Genomic DNA, 15,888 nt, shown 5'->3' with positions numbered 1-15,888 from the left:
TGTGTTTTAGCAATTATGCTTAAAGCTGCTATAAACATCCATGTGCAGCTTTTTGTGTGGACACAGCTTTTTAATTCATTTAGATAAATACCAAGGAACACAACTGCTGGCTCATATAGTAAGAATATGTTTAGCTTTGTAAGAACCCATCAAACTGTCTTCCATAAGATCTGTGTCATTTTGTATTCCCATCAGAAATGAGAGTTCCTGTTGCTCCACATCCTTGCCAGCATCCGGTGTTTGGATATTAGCCATTCTAATAGATGTGTATGGTATCTAATTGATTTAATTTGCAATTCCCAAAGACAAATAATGTTGAACATCTTTTCACATGCTCACTGGTCATGTATATACATTCTTTGATGAGGTATCTGTTCAGCTCCTTTGCCCACTTTAAAACCAGGTTGTTCAATCTTCTAGTTACTGAGTTATATGAATTATTTGTATATTTTGGATAACAGATCTTTAGCAGATGTGTCTTTTGCAAATATTTTCTTCCATTCTGTGGCTTGCCTTCTTATTCTGTTGATATTGTAAAAACTGAAGATTTTCATTTTAATAAAGTCCAGCTTATCAATTATTTCTTTCGTAAAACATATCTTTTGTATCTAAAAAGTGCTAGCCAAACCCACAGTCATCCAGGTTTTCTCTTATGTTACCTTCTATGAGTTTTATAGTTTTGCATTTTACATGTAGTCCTATGCTGCATTTTGGGTTAATTTTTGTAAAATATATAAGGCCTGTGTCTAGATTCTTTTTTTTTTTAACAGTTATTCCAGCCTCATTTGTTGAAAAGACTATCTTTGTTTCACTGTATTGCCTTTGCTCCTTTATCAAATATCAGTTGAGTATATTTATGTGGATCTATTTCTAAGCTCTCTATTCTGTTCCATTGATCTATCTGTCTATCCTTTTGCAGACACCACGGCTGTCTTTTTTATTGGAGCTATATAGTAAGTCTTTAAGTTGGGTAGTGTTAGTTATCCAACTTTGTTCTCCTTCAATCCATTCATGCATGTTGTCTACTTTTACCATTAAAGCTATTAGCAAATTAATTGTAGTTTTTTAAATTCCTTGTCTGATAATACCAACATTTCTGTCATATCTGACTCTGGTTCTGATGCTTTATCTGTCTCTTCAAACTGTATATTTTTGCCTTTTTGTTTATCATGTAAATGTTTGTGAGGTGCACATGATGAACTACATAAAAGAAAGTGCTGTAAATAGGCCTTTAATAATGTAGTGGTAAGATATGGGGGTAGAGTGAGCATTCTAAAGTCCTATGATTAGGTCTCAGTCATGTGCCCATGATCAGTGCTTCTCAGTCCCCCCAGCCCTGCTTAGGTGGGACAGGATGGCTGAAGCGGGCTGATGTTGGGTATTTTCCTTCTCCCAGGTAGGTAAGGCTCTTCTAAAACCCCAGAGGGTTACGCTCTGGACAAACAGGTTCTCTTGAGGGTAGGTCTTAAGAACAGAATGCCACAATCTTAAAATTCATATAGTATAGTTTGAAGTCAGGTAGTGTGATGCCTCCAGCTTTGTTCTTTTGGCTTAGGATTGACTTGGCGATGCGGGCTCTTTTTTGGTTCCATATGAACTTTAAAGTAGTTTTTTCCAATTCTGTGAAGAAAGTCATTGGTAGCTTGATGGGGATGGCATTGAATCTGTAAATTACCTTGGGCAGTATGGCCATTTTCACGATATTGATTATTCCTACCCATGAGCATGGAATGTTCTTCCATTTGTTTGTATCCTCTTTTATTTCCTTGAGCAGTGGTTTGTAGTTCTCCTTGAAGAGGTCCTTCACGTCCCTTGTAAGTTGGATTCCTAGGTATTTTATTCTCTTTGAAGCAATTGTGAATGGGAGTTCACTCATGATTTGGCTCTCTGTTTGTCTGTTGTTGGTGTATAAGAACGCTTGTGATTTTTGTACATTGATTTTGTATCCTGAGACCTTGCTGAAGCTGCTTATCAGCTTAAGGAGATTTTGGGCTGAGACAATGGGGTTTTCTAGATATACAATCATGTCGTCTGCAAACAGGGACAATTTGACTTCCTCTTTTCCTAATTGAATACCCATCATTTCCTTCTCCTGCCTAATTACCAGCATGGTATTGGTACCAAAACAGAGATATAGATCAATGGAACAGAACAGAGCCCTCAGAAATAATGCCGCATATCTACAACTATCTGATCTTTGACAAACCTGAGAAAAACAAGAAATGGGGAAAGGATTCCCTATTTAATAAATGGTGCTGGGAAAACTGGCTAGCCATATGTAGAAAGCTGAAACTGGATCCCTTCCTTACACCTTATACAAAAATTAATTCAAGATGGATTAAAGACTTAAATGTTAGACCTAAAACCATAAAAACTCTAGAAGAAAACCTAGGCATTACCATTCAGGACATAGGCATGGGCAAGGACTTCATGTCTAAAACACCAAAAGCAATGGCAACAAAAGCCAAAATTGACAAATGGGATCTAATTAAACTCAAGAGCTTCTGCACAGCAAAAGAAACTACCATCAGAGTGAACAGGCATACTACAAAATGGGAGAAAATTTTCACAACCTGTTCATCTGACAAAGGGCTAATATCCAGAATCTACAATGAACTCAAACAAATTTACAAGAAAAAACAAACAACCCCATCAAAAAGTGGGCGAAGGACATGAACAGACACTTCTCAAAAGAAGACATTTATGCAGCCAAAAGACACATGAAAAAATGCTCATCATCACTGGCCATCAGAGAAATGCAAATCAAAACCACAGTGAGATACCATCTCACACCAGTTAGAACGGCAATCATTAAAAAGTCAGGAAACAACAGGTGCTGGAGAGGATGTGGAGAAATAGGAACACTTTGACACTGTTGGTGGGACTGTAAACTAGTTCAACCATTGTGGAAGTCAGTGTGGCGATTCCTCAGGAATCTAGAACTAGAAATACCATTTGACCCAGCCATCCCATTACTGGGTATATACCCAAAGGATTATAAATCATGCTGCTATAAAGACACATGCACACGTATGTTTATTGCGGCATTATTCACAATAGCAAAGACTTGGAACCAACCCAAATGTCCAACAATGATAGACTGGATTAAGAAAATGTGGCACATATACACCATGGAATACTATGCAGCCATAAAAAAGGATGAGTTCATGTCCTTTGTAGGGACATGGATGAAATTGGAAATCATCATTCTCGGTAAACTATCGCAAGAACAAAAAACCAAACACCGCATATTCTCACTCATAGGTGGGAATTGAACAATGAGAACACATGGACACAGGAAGGGGAACATCACACTCTGGGGACTGTTGTGGGGTGGGGCGAGGGTGGAGGGATAGCATTGGGAGATATACCTAATGCTAGATGACGAGTTAGTGGGTGCAGCGCACCAGCATGGCACATGTATACAGATGTAACTAACCTGCACATTGTGCACATGTACCCTAAAACCTAAAGTATAATAATAAAAAATAAATAAATAAATAAATAAATAAATAAATAAAATTCATATAGAACCAAACAAGAGCACTAATAGCCAATGCAATCCAAAGCCAAAGGAATAAAGCTGGAGGCAATGCATTACTTGACTTCAAATTATATTACAAGACTATGGTAACCAAAACAGCATGGTACTGGTATAAAAAATAGACATATAGCTCAATGGAAGAGAATAGAGATTCCAGAAATAAAGCCACATACCTACAGTGAATTGATCTTTAAGAAGGCCAACAAGAACACAGAGTGAGAAAAGGATACCCTTTTCAATAAATAGTGCTGGAAAAATTAGACATCCATATACAGGAGAATAAAACTAGATCCATATCTACCACCATATTAAAAAAAAAACAATTCAAGATGTACTAAACACTTAAATGCAAGATCAGAAACTATAAAAATACTAGAAGAAAACCTAGGGGAAACTCTTACGGACATTCATCTAGGCAAGGTATGTATACTATGACCTCAAAAGCACAGGCAACAAAAACAAAAATAGATAAATGGGACTTAATTAAACTAAAGAGCTCCTGCACAACCAAAGAAATAAACAGAGAGAACACACAACCTGCAGAATAGGAGAAATATCTGCAAACTATTCATCCAACAGGGGACTAATATCCAGAATATACAAAGAAACCGAACAACTCGACGACAGCAAAAATACAAATAATCCCATTAAAAAGTGGGCAAAGGACATGAGTAGACATTTTTCTAAAGAAGACATACAAATAGCCAAGAGGTATATGAAAAAATGCTCAACATCACTGATCATCAGAGAAATGCAAATTAAAACCACAATGAGATATAATCTTCCACCACTCAGAGTGCCTGTTACTAAAAAGACAGAAATAATAGATGTTGGTGAGGATATGGGGAAAAGAGAATTCATACACTGTTGGTGGGAATGAAAATTAATACACCTTCTATGGAAAACAGTAAGAGATTTCACAAATAACTAAAATTAGAGCTTTATATGATCCAGTAATCCTCCTACTGTGTATCTACCCGAAGGGAAATAGATCATTATAGCAAAAAGATACCTGCACTCATATGTTTACTGCAGCACTATTTGCAATAGCAAAGCTATAGAGTCAACTTAAGTGTCTATCAACAGATGATCAGATAATGAAAATGTGGCATATATATACACAGTGGAATACTATTCAGCCATTAAAAATCATGTATTTTGCAGCAACATGCATGGAGCTGGAGGTCATTATCTTAAGTGAAACAAGCCATGCACAGAGAGTCACATATCACATGTTCTCATTCATAACTGGGTAGTAAAAAAAATGTGTACACGTGGACGCAAAAGTGGAATGTTAGACAAGGGACACTCCAAAGTGTGAAGGAGTGGGAGGGGATGGATGATGAGAAATTACTGAATGGTACAATGTACATTATTCAGGTGATGGATACCCTAAAAGCCCTGATTTGATCACTATGCAATCTATGCATGTAACAAAACTGTACTTGTACTCCATAATTTTACACAAATTATTTTAAAAGTTGGTTAAAAATAAAGAACAGAATGCTCTAGTGTAATTTAAGTGGTTTCTTTTCCCTTCCCCCTGCTGGAAGCAAGAGGATATTCTTCTCTAATATTCACTGTGAGCACCCGATTAGAGCTCCTGGAAGTAAAACTTACAAAAGATCCCCTGCCACCCCCATTACTGGGTTCCCATGAAGTTTTTAACTCTCAGTCTTGAGCATATTGTGCTTCCATCAATTTATCAGCTACAGTTCAGATTTTCTTACTCTGGCAGTGATGCCCAGGTTGGTTTCTGCTAATTCATTTCTGCTCTGGTAAGTTGTGATTCTCTGTAACTGCATTTCTATCTCAATAATTTTGAGGGCAGTGATTTGCCTTGTGCCCTTACTTTTCAGGTGGATCTAGGAAGAGTTGTTGATTTTTCAATGCGTTCAATTTTTTATTGGCTAAAATGGAGTAGCAACTTCTAAGCTGCTTACATACTGAACTAGAAACCAGCAGTTTCTCTGCTTATTTATTAAAAACAAAAATAAACTTCTAAATTTATGCCAATACATTTGGACTTTAACTCAGAGTATATCTTGATTTATTATTTTTTAGTTTCCAAAATTAGATAATACAAGCATTTCTATGTTGACATAAAATTTGGTGTACCTTTGTTCTTAAATAGCTTTTACAGGTCTTACAAACCAACAACTTAAATCCTTTTAAAATTCAGAGTCAAATAACTTGCTAAACCAGATATTAAAATAATAAATAGGACAAAACAAAATAGCTATTTCAAAACAAAATAGATATTTTTAAAAATCTATGATTCTAAATAAAAGATAAAAAGCATATCATATACTATTGAATATATATTATTACATTTAAAATCTGAATTACATATTCAAGCAAAGTCTAATATGTGAATTTCTAGATTTTTTTTGCAAAAGGACTAAAAAAGATATGTAATAATTATGCAGTCTTCATTAAATTATATCTACAGTTGCCAAGGAGATGAAACAAAATGTCCAGAACCTTTTGTTATCTTTGTAGTCAGCATGAATTGTTACTCAGTTCATGATTCTGCATTACTAAAAACAGAAAATGGTCCACTGAAGGTCCATTTCAAAATATATATTTATATTTTAAATATAAATCCTACAAAATATGTCACATATAAAGGTAAATAAACATATTTAATTGTGACAGGTAATATATTGCAGATAAATGTTTTACAAAGCCTTTAATACCCTTACTTTAGAATGTTTCATTAATATGTGAACCACTCAAGAATTTTCATGTCTATTTCAAAGATTTGTTGCTTCAGAAAATACAGTCTTTTTGGCCCAGGAACAACACACACACTTTGCCAATGAAGTACTAAACACTGTAGCTCACTGAATAATGCAGATTTATAATGGATTCAGGAAGAAACCCTGAGCATTGTGTCATCCCACATAGAACTGGCAGCATCAGTAGTCTGGCAACTATAGCCCTTGCAATGATATTATTTTTTTAACTGAAACTCTATTTTTGGTTTCAATCTCATACCATATGAATCACACACACACACACACACACACAAATAATCATACTAAATCTACTCTTAGGTTCAATAGGGAATAGATGGTGAAGATGCTTTTCGCAAAGTGAATAAAAAAAGTGATAAGGATACATCTACATTAGTTTGGCATAGGTAATAAAGCTTGGTTTTAAATATGTAAGATTATTATTATATAAAATAATCATAACAAAAATTATAAAACTAAAAGTTCATATATATGTGTTTGTATAAACATAGTCACATGCCATAAATACTAATTATGTCAAAATACCAATGTCAACTTAGTGCTCTAAAGATCAAATTCACACTTGTATGTGACTTTCCAAACATTACATTTCTAATTTACAATTTTTAACTCAAAAACACAACTTATCTCTTCTTGTGAACATTTTAAAAAACAACTTTAAAGATCTGCTATGCTGAATGCTTATTATATATAAAATATATGCATATACAAATAACATAAAAAATAATACGCTGAATTTTTTTCAATTCTATGTTTCCGCATTCACAATACAGACCAGGCACAGGTCCTGGGCTGAAGTGCATATGGGGTAGGTTTATTCTACCTTCTCTTTCTATACAGTCAGTGTAAGAACACAGCCTGTGGTAAGCACCACGAGGGCATAAGCTGGATTTTTGAAAGAAATTAAGGTCAATATTCATGTGTCAATTTTTTTCATTCCGAATAGGATCTTTCATTTTCATCTACATATGTATGAGAGCTGGTCAATACTTAAGCCAGAAGGAGCTCAAACTCACAATAATAGAGTAATTTTAGGGTCACTCTATTTCTATATTTTAACAACAGCTACACTTTTAATATGTTTCAAAACCAGGCATTCATTTATAAAGGCCCATAGTAGTATAAGGGGCAAGAAGGGAAAGATTTTGAATTCTCATAATCTCCATGAGCTGCTCTAAAGTCATTTTAAAGGAAACACATTTCATTAAAAAGATTTTTTCTTAAAATCAGTTCCCATTCCTGCACACAATACAAACAAGGATACTGGCATTGTGTGTGTGTGTGTGTGTGTGTGTGTGTGTGTGTGTGTGTGTGTGTAAGTGGGGCTTGAAGTATTACTATTAAACTCATAAGCTGAAGTATTTCCATCATTTATACCTGAAATTGAAACTCAGGATGGAAAACTTCTCATTAACTCTCAACTCCTTTTCTGAAGAATGCTTTAGGATTTACAATATGAGTATGATTCTTCAGAGTCAGATATTTACTGGCTCCAGAGATGTTTACCAGATTTTTTCACAGCTTATAAAAAAAGTATCTGAAAAAAAAGTCCAAAAGGCTTTAAACTGGTGAGGATTTATAATTAAAAAGAAGTAATACTGAGAAAATATCTGTAATTAATGTGCTTAGGATAGGAATCTCAAGAAAAAGAAAGAAAAACAAAGTACTGTATATCTTTGGCAGCCTATGCCCTTGAATAACAGTGGTGAAAAATCTAGTAAAACTGCACATAGTCTGGTTTTTTTGTCCCACTAATTAATAAAATAAAAATACACAAATTGTCTTCATTTAAATAATCAAGAAATTTAAAAAGTGAAAATAATCGAAGAGAAATCATATATTATTCTAGACTAAATCCATTTGACAAGGTATATTTTAAATAGCTTTTTTTCTATTATTGTAATAATAGGTTAGAATACTATTTTCAAAACACTATGCAAATGTTGCCACACTAACAATGCAGTTTATTTTCAAACATAATTAAGTGCCTAAAAATTTATCAGATGCAACATGGCACTCTTCTTCAGAATTGTTTTCATTTCCTTTTAAAATATTTGTTTAATAAATAGTATCAGCATACATTGATCTTCTGTTTCATTAAATGATTTTCTTTATGGGAAAGACTTGCTTGAAATTATTGCTATTTTCATATATTAATCTCAATATATAAAATGTTATTTTATATTTAAAGCCTAAGAGAATTTGAAAACATTAAGAACTCATCTGAAATTAGGATAGAAAAAAATGCCCTTTCTTCAATATATAATTACCCTTATTATATTCTTACTTTTGCTTTAAAACTAGCAAATAAATGTCTTATTCACACTCAGAACTTTGCAATGTGAAAATGTCCACAATATAAATTACACAGAAGTAGAACTATATGAGAAGCAAAGCAGAAAAAAAATCACAGGAAATCGTAATTACAAATAAATATATCTTACTCTTTGTAGTCCTTCATACCAATCATCTTGCTCAAACCAATTTGAAATGTAAGTCATCCAAGCCATAGAATGTTTCTACTTTAATCAAGGCAATTGGAAACTCGGCATCAGAATAGTCAGCACCTAAAGTAACAACAATGTGTTTCAACAAAACAAGATTTACCAAAATCTCCCTTGTGAAATGATGTTCAGTACAAAAGGCTAGAACTGCACAAATATTTCAGCTGAAACAATTTTAATTATTTACAAGTAAATAAGAAAATAAGAAAAAAATCGATAATAATGTTGGATAGTACCAGAGAATGCTATTATCAAATATTTTATTAACCTTTCTGTTTACATTCTTAAAAAACAATCTTAGATTCAACTTTTATAAGAAACAGGTCAATGATTTCTAAAAGTTACCAAGTTAAAAATAAGGTATCCATAAAAATCACAAAACGGGCAGCAGAAAATGATTTACATTTTCAACCTCAGGAACTGAAGCTTTCTAAGTTAAAAGGTATACAATGACAAAACCAATCCTATATTTCTGTTTGCTTCCAGCTCCATAGTTGAGAGTTAAATCATTTTACGTTTAAGTTAATTGCTAACCACCTAACTGCGTCAAAAAGTTTAAAGACACCATTTAATACAGTGCCAATATGTTCAACAGAGTCAAAATCACATGAATGTAATTTAATTTTAGTTTTACTCATTTTTAGAAGGAAATATTTACTAGCCATGATGAGTAAGATATTTCTTCCTACACTGGAGAATATTTGGACTTCAAAATATCCTCTATAATGTTTAGATGCTTAACTCAACATAAAACAGGTTCTAAGTGATCTTTTCTTCAACAGAGACAAAATAAAGGAAGGAAGGACAAACGGTTGAAGGATGGACGGTAGGAAGTGAGGAAAGAAGGGAGGAAGGGAAGAGAAAAAGAGAAAATGAGTAAAGTAACAAAAAGAGTATTAAGCAACAAACGAAAAGAAAGAAGGAAGGTAGGGGAGGGGGGAAATTACAATTTTTGTAATTTGAGTGTTTCATTCTTCAATATCCAAAAAGTAAGAAAGCTTTTGTTCTGGCATAGGAAGATACACTTGTATGAAATATAATTATCACTGCAGCTACTTGAGAACAGCCTTATCTCTACTGTGATTCCTTACTCTTTAGAAGTATTTTCAATAATATCTGAGTGAAGCCTCAAGTCAAAATGCTTGGGAATAGGTTCTTGCTTCTGCAATAAGCTCCAGGACTGGCAAAATCTCTTGCTTAATTTGTTTACATTTCGATGACTTCCTTGAATCCGTTACCTTGGCTATTCTGCCCTGCTCTTTTAGTTTCCACAAAGCCCCTTGTTCCTGCCTATCTGCTCAGGTTTTTAATCACCTACCTTATCCTATCCTCTGGATCTGTCCTCTCTTCATTGTTGTCTCTGGCTTATTGTATTTTGAGTTGCAATTCTTTATCTAAGTCCTGCCATCAGCTTTTTTTACCCTACCTTGAACTTTTTTTACCTAGTACTGGCCCAACAACTCTACCAACCTTGTCTCTGCTTCAGTGATTCCAGTGTGTCTCTCATAACACAACCTACAGGCCATACCAAGCTCCTAAACTCCATTTCGAGCTACCTGCTGAATCTAGATCTCTCAGCCCTTTACCTGATAATCTCAATATTAACATATTTAAAACCTAATGTATCTCTTTCAAGTAAGGTTTTCCTCTCTACCACCCCAAATATTCTTTCTCTTACATTCTCCATTTCAATGAGTATCATTATATTCTAGATAGTAACCTGAGATGAAATATCAAGTCATCTTTGATTATTCCATCAACCTCATCTCCTCCTACTACTACATTTGATCACCAAGTCTTATCAAATACTTTGAAAAAGTCTATTCAGAAGGCCCTTATCTTCATTACTAACGCCACTACTTTTAATGAAACCTTTCATTGTGTACTGTACAAACTAATGCAATAGTTTACTTACTGTTCTCTGCTTTCAATGTATTTCCGAAATATATGTTGTCCTTCTATGTTTTCAAGGCTTTTTGCCTGGAAGCTTTTAAATGTCTTGCCCAGGCTGCCCCTTTCACCTTTTCCTGCGAGTAGTGAGCTCTTGCAAGTTTTTCAAGACTCAAATTAAATGTCTCCGTCTTTTGAAGACTTTCTTTCTCAAATCCTCAAATCTCTTGTCTGTGCTCCTTCATATCTATATTTGTAGGTATTAGATAGTGATTATTTGTGTAGATATAAATTGTGAGTTCCCCAAAAGACCAAGCCTTAATCATTTTTGTATAGAAGATACAAAATGAATGTTGAGTGAATTGGCACATGCAGTGCTATGAAAGTTGGTCACCTAGTGACAGTTCACATGAACTGAAGGCATATATTACTGAAACTTGGAAAAGATCTAACGAAATGTATCTAAGTAAAATGGGATTACTATCCAATTCCTTGTGGGGAAGCAGCTAAACAAAATCACTTAAGAAATTGTTTTTGGTGTTTTTTCAAGAGTAAAATAAAACTTGAATGAGTAAAAGTTCTTTGTCATCATGCCATCACCAAGTGTGTCTTTATTGTACTATTATAAATCCAGTGTAAATAAAATACCTTATTCATAGAGCATATAGTAGTTCTTATTTCTTATGTCCTGATACTTTTCCATGAGCACTATTTATTATATTTGCAAGGAATAAGAAAAGCAGGATATTTCACATTATGTAATCTCAGATTAAATGTTATCTTGCATAAAAAATACTTTTTTTGTTGTACTCCAGGTATTTTGATTATATGAGAATAGGTGGGATCTGGTTCATTTAGTATAAGAATGGTAAATGGGTTTTAACTCTCACCCCTCCCTGGGGTGCAGAGTTGAAACCTTTAGCTGACTTCAGAGGGGAAGCATGTCATGATCACTCAGCAGTAACTGAGATAAGAAGAAACTTTTGAGGAAATTTATTACACATCTTCGCATCCCTGTATCTATGTCCACGAGTCAAATTGATATTTCATTAAAATCACCATTTAACTTATTTTAGCCAGAAAATCCTTACTACCTATTAAAATTGGTGATAGAAATAAATGAAAAAAATAAAATATTAAACATCACTAATTTAAATAAAATAGAAAATGAAGTAAAGTAGTTTTCATTGTCAGAAAACTTATTGCAGGCATTGAATGGTCAAGCACACAAGTAGTCTGTGATTTCTCCATTTTTTTCACAAGATGACTTTTGGCTATTTTGGGTCTTTTGTGGTTCCATATACATTTCAGGACTATTATTTCTATTTCTGTGAACAGTGTCATTGGTATTTTGATGGGGATTGCACTGAATGTGTAGATTGTTTTGGGTAGTACAGACATTTTAACAATATTGATTCTTCCAATCTTTGAACATGGAAGATCTTTCCATTTTGTGTCCTCTTCAGTTTCATCAATGTTTTATAGTTTTCATTATAGACTCTTTCACTTCTTTGGTTAAGTTTATTCCCAAGTATTTTATTTTATTTGAAGCTGTTATTAATGGGACTACATTCTTGATTTCTTTTCTTTTCTTTCTTTTTTATTTTGAGACACAATTTCACTCTGTCACCCAGGCTGGAGTGCAGTGGCACAATCTGGGCTCACTGCAACCTCTGCCTCCCGGGTTCAAGCGATTCTCATGCCTCAACCACCAAAGTAGCTGGGACCGCAGGCGTGCGCCACCACACCCGGCTAATTTTTGTATTTTTAGTAGAGACGGCTTTTTGCCATGTTGGCCAGGCTGGTCTTGAACTCCTGACCTCTAGTGATCCACCCACCTCACCCTCCCAAAGTGCTGAGATTACAGATGTGAGCCACCACATCAAGCCTTGATTTCCTTTTCAGATTGTTCACGTTGGCATATAGAAATGCTGCTTATTTTTGTATGTTGATTTTGCATTCTGTGACTTTACTGAATTTATCAGTTCTATTTTTTCTTGGTGGAGTCTTTAGATTTTCCTAAATATAAGACCATATCCTCTGCAAACAAGGATAATTTGATTTCTTTTGTTCCAACTTGGATGCCGTTTATCCCTTTCTCCTGTCTGATTGCTCTAGCTAGGATTTCCAAAACTAAGTTGAATAACAATAGTAAAAATGGGCATCCTTGTATTGTTCCAGATCTTGAGGAAAGGCTTTCAGTTTTTTCCCATTCAGTATGTATATGGCTTTTATTGTGTCATGTTATGTTCCTCCTACACCCAGTTTTTTGAAGGTTTTTATCATGAAGGAATGCTGAATTTTCTAAATGCTTTTTCAGCATCAATTGAAATGATCATATGGTTTTTGTCCTTCATCCTGTTGACATGATGTATAATTTGATTTGCATATGTTGAACCATCCTTGCATCCCTGGGATAAATCCCACTTGGTCTTGATGAATGGTCTTTTTTTAATATGCTGTTGAATTCAGTCTGCTAGTATTTTGTTGAATATTTTTGCATCAATATTCATCAGAAACACTGGCCTTTAATTTTCTTTTTTTGTTGTGTCTTTGTATGGTTTTGGTATTAGGGTAATACTGGCCTCAAAGAATGGGTTTGGAAGTATTCTTTCCTCCTCTATTTTACAGAATAATTTGAGTAAATTTGGTACTGGTTTTTCTTTAAATGTTTGGTAAAATTCAGCAGTAAAGCCATTGTGCCCTGAACTGTTCCTTGATGGGAGACTTTTTATTATCATTTTGATATCATTACTTGCTATTGGTCTATTCAGGTTTTGGATTTCTTCATGGTTTAATCTCTGTAGGTTGTGTGTCCTTTTCTTTTAGGTTTTCTGATTTATTGGCATGTAATTGCTAATAGTATTTTTAATGAACCTTTGAATTTCTGTAGTATCAGTTGTAATATCTCTATTTTCATCTCTGAATTTATTTAGGTCTTTTTTATTATTAGTCTGGCTTACAGTTTGTTGATTTTATTTATCTTTTCTGAAAACCAACTTTTCACTTCATTGATCTTTTGTACTTGTTTCAATTTCATTTATTTCTGCTCTGATATGTATTACTTCTTCTACTAATTCTGGGTTTGGTTTGCTCTTGCTTTTATAGTTCTTTAAGATGCATCATTAGTTTGTTTATTTCAAGTTTTTCCACTTTTTTGATGTAGGTAGGCATTTATCGCTGTAAATGTTTCTCTTAATACTGCTTTTGATATATCCCATAGGTTTTGGTATGTTGTTTTTCCATTTTCATTTGCCTCAAAAAATTTTCAATTTCTTTAATTTATCCATTAACCCACCAGTCATTCAGGAGCATATTGTTTAATATCCATGTGTTTGTAGAGTTTCCAAAATTTTTCTTGTTACTAATTTCTAGTTTTATTCCACTGTGACCAGAAAAGATATTTCATACGATTTCAACTTTTTTGAATTTTTTAAGACATTTTGTGGCCTAACATATGGTCTCCCCTTATAAATGATGCATGTGTTGGGGAGAAAAATGTCTATTCTGCAGCTGTTGGATAAAATGTTCTGTAAATATCTATTAGGTTGCTGAGGATAGGCCCCCAAATCTGGCCATAAACTAGCCTCAAAACTGGCCATAAACAAAATCTCTGCAGCACTGTGACATGCTTGTGATGGCCATGACGCCCACGCTGGAAGGCTGTTGTTTACCGGCATGAGGGCAAGGAACACCTGGCCCACCCACGGCGGAAAACTGCTTAAGGCATTCTTAAACCACAAGCAAAAGCACGAGCAATCTGTGCCTTAAGGACATGCTCCTGCTGCAGATAACTAGCCAGAGCCCATCCCTTTATTTCGGCCCATCGCTTTTTTCCCATAAGGAATACTTTTAGTTAATCTATAATCTATAGAAACAATGCTTATCACTGGCTTGCTGTCAATAAATATGTGGGTAAATCTCCATTCGAGGCTCTCAGCTCTGAAGGCTGTGAGACCCCTGATTTCCCACTCCACACTCTATATTTCTGTGTATGTGTCTTTAATTCCTCTAGTACCGCTAGGGTCTCCCTGACCAAGCTGGTCTTGGCATTGGGTGATAACGATGTCTTTTCAGTGAGGACCATATGGGCCTATATCTTAATAATAAGGAAGAAATGGAAATAGACCATTTCTCACAAAGCCTGAAGCTCAACTTGGGTAAATTCATTTAATGACTAGAATAATGTGACCTGCCTGTCTTCGTCTGTTTGTCTTGCTATAAGGCTGGGTAATTTATAAAGAAAAGAGGTTTATTTGGCTCATGGTTCTACAGGCTGTACAGGAAGCATGACACCGGAATTTGCATCTGGTTAGGGCCTCAGATTACTTCCACTGATTGCAGAGGGGAAGAGGAGCTGGTGTGTGCAGAGATGACGTGGAAAGAGAGAAGGAGCAAGAAAAGGGGAAGGAGATGCCAGACTTTTTTTTTTTTTTTTTAAACTACCAGCTCTAATAGGAACTAATAGAGCAAGAATTTGCTCATTAGTGCAAGGATGACACCAAACAATTCATGAGGGATCTGCCTCCATGATCCAAACACCTCATTATACCCTAACTGCAACATGGGGGATCAAATTTCAACATGGATTTTTCAGGGATAAACATCCAATCTATAGCACTGCCCTACTCTAATATCCTCCATAAGCAAAACTATATTCGCTCTGGAGGAAGATAACATTAAATTATCAGCATTTAGTAAAATAATGACCAGGCAGGCAAAAATACAGAAATTCCGAGTTATGCTTGTTTCCACTTATATATAAATGGAACACCTTCATTTCCAGGAACAATGGAGAAGGAGTGAAAGCAAACCTCATTTGTCTCTGAGGAGGGATAGAAAACTCTCCTTTCTGACCCTAGGAACCAGGGAAAAATCACCAGTTCTAGGAAAAGCGAAGAAGCAAAAGCTGTCATACCCTAGGGAGCAGGTTGGGAAAAAACTTAGTCCCCAGTTCTGTCCAAAAACAAGACATAGATCTGCCACTGTTTGAGGAAATGCAAAAAAAGCTCTCTTACTCAACACTCACATATACAACACTCAACACTCATACATACAAAGCAGAGACTGGCTGCCACAGAAAGGGGTTTAGGGGTATAGGAGAGACCCACAAATCTTTGCTAAGAACCAGACTCTCATAAACTGGGGATCAAAATTGTAGTATAATACTACATTAGTGTACTATAAAATA

General features: G+C 34.8%; 1 protein-coding gene and 1 non-coding gene across 7 annotated transcripts in view; both read right to left on the bottom strand.

The window, feature by feature from the left end:
• The window catches only part of WDR17 (WD repeat domain 17), a 119,263-nt gene that overhangs the window by 80,266 nt on the left and 23,109 nt on the right, over nucleotides 1–15,888 (bottom strand). For 2 of the 6 annotated variants that reach the window (XM_063664296.1, XM_063664297.1), the window contains exon 2: nucleotides 8,748–8,870. The exons of the other annotated variants lie outside the window; for them this stretch is intronic. In XM_063664296.1, the coding sequence (XP_063520366.1) occupies nucleotides 8,748–8,813 (66 nt within the window). In that variant the 5' untranslated portion in view covers nucleotides 8,814–8,870. The remainder of the gene's footprint in view (nucleotides 1–8,747; nucleotides 8,871–15,888) is intronic. 6 annotated transcript variants of the gene reach the window in all.
• LOC129035968 (small nucleolar RNA SNORA51) lies at nucleotides 7,052–7,183 on the bottom strand. Its single transcript, XR_008502443.1, has one exon. It is a non-coding gene; the product is annotated as a small nucleolar RNA SNORA51 (small nucleolar RNA).

The sequence above is a fragment of the Pongo pygmaeus genome, chromosome 3, assembly GCF_028885625.2.
Source record: "Pongo pygmaeus isolate AG05252 chromosome 3, NHGRI_mPonPyg2-v2.0_pri, whole genome shotgun sequence".
In the NCBI taxonomy this organism is placed as follows: domain Eukaryota; kingdom Metazoa; phylum Chordata; class Mammalia; order Primates; family Hominidae; genus Pongo; species Pongo pygmaeus.
The sequence above is the reverse complement of the archived record's forward strand: the minus strand, read 5'-3'. Positions and strand labels throughout refer to the sequence as shown.